The sequence below is a fragment of the Asparagus officinalis genome, chromosome 8, assembly GCF_001876935.1.
Source record: "Asparagus officinalis chromosome 8, Aspof.V1, whole genome shotgun sequence".
Classification (NCBI taxonomy): Eukaryota; Viridiplantae; Streptophyta; class Magnoliopsida; order Asparagales; family Asparagaceae; genus Asparagus; species Asparagus officinalis.
The window spans coordinates 81,733,854-81,738,855 of record NC_033801.1 but is presented as its reverse complement, the minus strand read 5'-3'; the positions used below and the strand labels follow the sequence as shown (position 1 = coordinate 81,738,855).

General features: G+C 35.1%; 1 protein-coding gene across 1 annotated transcript; it reads right to left on the bottom strand.

The window, feature by feature from the left end:
• Positions 686-1,895, bottom strand: LOC109821436. The gene is made up of 4 exons (XM_020387621.1): positions 1,738-1,895; positions 1,609-1,618; positions 1,311-1,454; positions 686-889 (listed from the first exon to the last, which is right to left on the bottom strand). The coding sequence occupies exons 1-4, from the start codon at positions 1,893-1,895 to the stop codon at positions 686-688; spliced, it is 516 nt and encodes a 171-aa protein (XP_020243210.1).

Genomic DNA, 5,002 nt, shown 5'->3' with positions numbered 1-5,002 from the left:
TCCTTTTGGACCCGTGCTCTCCATTTCAGCGGATTTCAAAGAAAACTCCATAGCTCTTGATTCATCTCTAGATTTGGATGCAGGAACATACTTAAAAAGGGAATCTTGAAGCTCATTATCAATGGCGCCTTTGCTATTTCTCTTCTTCTTCTTCATTCGTGAACTAGGCGGTGGCGTACGATAGCAGCGAAAATCGCCTGCTAAACTACACCATCAGAAGCCCGCCACGGTACGGATCTTCCTTAGCATGGAAGTTTCTAAATTCCCCAAGGAAAAGTTTTGTCCATAGGCTTAACCATAAATCCATCATCAATAAAATAAATCTAATGCTACCATAAGAAAATATTTTATTTAAGTAGCAACAAGACAAATCTTCAACGAGTGTAACCTCCAGGACCACCATAACGGAATTGGTAACCGTCTGGGGGTCCGGATTCATAATTGTTATCAATATTATAATATTCTGTAATATCAGCATCTAGGTGGACTTTGTAATATGTTGGATCATAGAGCTCATTTTTTTCGTTTACTAACTGAACATTCAGAAAATAACATGTCTTGTTTGGACCTTCAGTAGGAATAGCTAGATTTTTCGTTTACTAACTGAACATTCAGAAAATAACATGTCTTGTTTGGACCTTCAGTAGGAATAGCTAGATGACCACTCCCCATCGGAGGACTAGGCTCAATAACATGTCTTGTTTGGACCTTCAGTAGGAATAGCTAGATGACCACTCCCCATCGGAGGACTAGGCTCATTGAAGGGAGAGTAAACCGCACCACCATAATCAACCTCAGCAGCTTTCTCTAAATTATTGAAAAGCTCCTTTGGCCAATATCCCACGTAAGATCTTTCGTATGTTAACCACCAATTTCCAGTTTTTTGATCCTACAGTTAGAAGAAAATAGCGGTTACTTATAGAAAAACCTCATGCATTATAGATTGGTATAGCTAATAACAACTCTTAATATTCTTTTTTTTACACATAAATTATTCCGGTGATGCTGTTGTGTTTCATCCATTATCAAATTAGAATTCGAATCTTGTGACAATGTTCTTGACAAATGTTTTACTTTGACCCTCACGTTATTACCACGAAGTTGAAAAGCAAACAAAAATAGCACAATCTAAGAATTTTAAGGAGATGTATGTCCTAGTAAGTATTCTATGGAAAACTAAGTATGGGTATGCAAACTCTATGTTAGTCTTAAATTTATAGAAATATCCCTTCCCTAACGCTAAACGTGCACGTAAGATATAAAGAAAGCTAGACGGCAGACATAAATTTCCCAGAACAAAGTTAATATACCTTGAAGATACTTATTTCAATTGATTTTTGTATCCCACCGTAGACAGAAAGCTCTGTTATTTCACTTCCAGGACCAAAGTCTGGAGACAGTGCAACAAATCCCGGACAGTTGAAGTTGAAGCAACCTGTTTTATATCCATCAGCCTGCACAAATTATTAATCAAATTCTGTAAATCTCAATTGAGTACATATTTTTTGTGATAAGGAACAAACTCTCATCTAAATTTAAGACGTGGTTCTTAGACTATACCGTCCAAAACATAGATAGATGGGTTACAGAGTCACCATTAATTTATACCGGGATATACCTGAAATGTTATAAATATGTTTAGCACAAAATATATAGTGGAAATGCAAAGCACTAATCTGTTTTTGAAAAAATTGACAACTTTTTAAACAAATCAGAACAGTAATCTTACGGACATGCCATCCTGCTTGTACAGTGTTTATTTTATCTTCAGGTCCATCAGCCCCTCCTATGACCCATATTTGGCTTATGGTGATTTGATCAAGTTTAACATTTGGGAAGCCATAAACAATAAGCTTTGCACTTGCTCCATAATATTCGCCAACATCAGTTTTCATTACTGCATACTGTTTAACAACTAATTAATTCATTTTAAAGAAATTGATAATAGTTAACATGTGCAATACCGATACGAACCAGAACTGATAGAAATATATACCATAAACCGTAAGACTGACGAGTCAAGCAACATCTCATAATTTATGGTTATTAATGTAAACGTGGGGGCCACCACGTTTAATAAATGCGGAGCAAAGTGAAAAATGAAGTGCGGCCCACCCAAACGTATCCGCAGCTCTCCTATATATATATCAAAGCTATCTATATATTTTTTGTAAGGGCAGGGTTTCTAAAGCGGCGGCTGATTAGATCTTTTGAAGCAGCGAGCGGCTGATTCGTGTGCAAGGCAGCATGCAAGCAAGGGAAACTCAAAGGCAAGGCGACGTGCAAACAAAAGAACACAGAAGAAGTCATGCTATTCTTTGGGTTTCTTGGTGGCTGTTCTTGGGAGTTGACGGCTGTCCTTTTTGAGAGAGAGATTGAGAGGGATTTGAGAGATTATTTGAGGGTTTATGTTGTGAGATTATAAACCTTAGTTGTATTCTCTTCCTCTAATAGTAGATCTCCCCCCTTCTTACCCCGTGGACGTAGGCAACTTGCCGAACCACGTAAAATAGTTTGTCTTGCTGTGATTTATAATAGCTTGTAGGTTCCCTTGACAAGTCAGTCCTAGAACTGATGAGAGGAAGAGCTGATATCTCACTTTGTTAAGATATTTTGCTTTCGGTTCTTGTTTCCTTTGTGGAACAGAAATTTCGTTGTGATCTAATCTCTTGTTGTCCACCTTGCCCCACCGGAGATGCTGCCGAAATTTTTGTTGCGTACGACAATTAATGTCTGGCAGATTACTTATACATCCTCGTCGATAGAGTATAGATAAGAGTTTTGCTTGGGCTAGATTGCTCAATATGTATTTTTCGGGCTTGTGGTGTTCGCTTGTGATAGCTTGAGTTCATACATCAGGCTCGGTTTTGAGAGTTGGAGGCAAATTTTGTGAATCTAGGTGCGTAGATTCTAAGTTCATCAAGGGTTTATGTTGAGAGATGTCTGGTGCATTCTAGGTAGGAGTGCATTTGTTCAGGAGATGGCTCGAATATGATACTTATTATATCCATATCTGCTTACCCATCACGGATATGAATACGAATACGTATATAGCTTGGTAAGAAAAATTTATATCCATATCTGCAAAAAACAAATACGGATACGGATATACATGCATATATATAAGCGGATATGCATGAAGGTACAAAACGTATATGAGAAACCTATATAATATTGAAAAAACATATATAGTTCATGTGATACAAAAAGGGTTTATTAATATGTTTGTTATATCTAAGAAGAAAATGTTAGACATCTTGATCATCAAAATTAATCTCAAATCTACTAATCTAAGGATTAAAAGGTGGCAATTGTATGACCAATATGTATTCGGATTTTTAAGATACGGATCCAGATATTTCATTAGAGAACTATATCTGTAACCATATATCTTGTCGGTTATAGATTTGAAGAACCACATCCATATCCTAACTGGATACGGTTACAAATATTTCCTCGGATGTGAACACAAAATTTAGCAACCTAATTCTAGGTATGTCTGGGTGAACTATATGTAACTTCTTGTTAATTTTTAGTGGAAAGTATAAACTTATTGACCAAAACACTATGTCTCCTCTGTTTCCCATGTCTTCTGATCTATTTTCAAAGCATTCTCTATTTGATTGCTTTGTTTGACTTTGACTCTCTATTAAATAAATGTTCCACCATGCAATATTTTTTTCATTTATTTAGTGTTGTTTAATTTGTATAACATGGTGATGCTTCAAGTACGTTGTTTTTAATTCACTGTTCTGAAAGAACTTTTAGTTGTATAACACGATAAAGCGTTGTTGCTGTTTGTATTTAGGTAGATAATTACGAACCTGTTAGATACTTAAAACGAGCATTGTCCTCTCATAAGTAGGAGAAAACAGCACAATAGATAGAAAATACGTCTACAAAGAATGTATGTCTTCAAGTTGCGCATGTTGAGAAATCCGTCTAGAATGCTCCATCTATGAAAATTACTCACGGAAAAAAAAAATCCTCTAGATTGTTACATCTTAGATAGGATTTTCCATCTTACTGTGTATCAACATGCAATGTTATTTTCTTAGTTATTTTCCTTTTTTTCATTATGTTTTTCGACTATCAGTTCTGTGTGTGTATATATGTACTTACTTTATCTTCTTCATTTGGTTCTATAATAGCATTATATTATATATTTATAGTCGACTTTAAAGAGAAAGCTAAAAAAATCGTTGTCAAAACCATAATATTAAAATATTGTCAGTGCAGGGATATTGTCGTAATACCAAGCAAAATACAATTATGAGACTGTTCGCAGCCTTTCGATATCTTAGAAGAGTGCTTGAATGAACAGAAAAGGTTAATGTAATTCATTTTCATATGATTTTGATTAACATGAAAGTTGGTAAACTATAGCTAAAATTGCAAAGTGAAAGAGGGTTACTCACATGGCTTCCGTCATTAATACTACTTTTGAAATTTGTGCCGTGACTTTTCACATGATTTTGAAGAGTTTTGCCATATATTAAGTCATTCTTGGTAGTTCTGCGAATAAGAGCCGTTCCTGATGGACAAGTGCTATTTTGGCGCAAATTTGAGTTTATAGGCATGCCTTTTGGGAAACTGCTACGCCACATCTGCATTAAGTAACTCATTGTTCAATTAATCAGTAAATAGAGATAAAGAAAAATGTCGATTATACTACTAAAACATTTAATTTTTTAGGCAAACCCGATTAAATGAGGATCTCTTAATTTGTCATCTCTCTCTGGTCAAAATGACACATGTATACTACCTCCTTCTATAAATTAATTATTATTAAATTCATTTTAGAGCAAACTAGATATTTTTTTACCAGTTAATTTTTCCTCCTATGTCTGTCTAATCTTTCTAGTAAACGTATATTGAGCCTATTTCTGTACTTACTTCATAATAAGAGGCTATAAGGTTACATAGCTAATAGTTTTTGTAATAATGGGAGGTTGTAACTTGTAAATTTACTTTCCGCAAATGGTTTCCAACCATTTCTTTT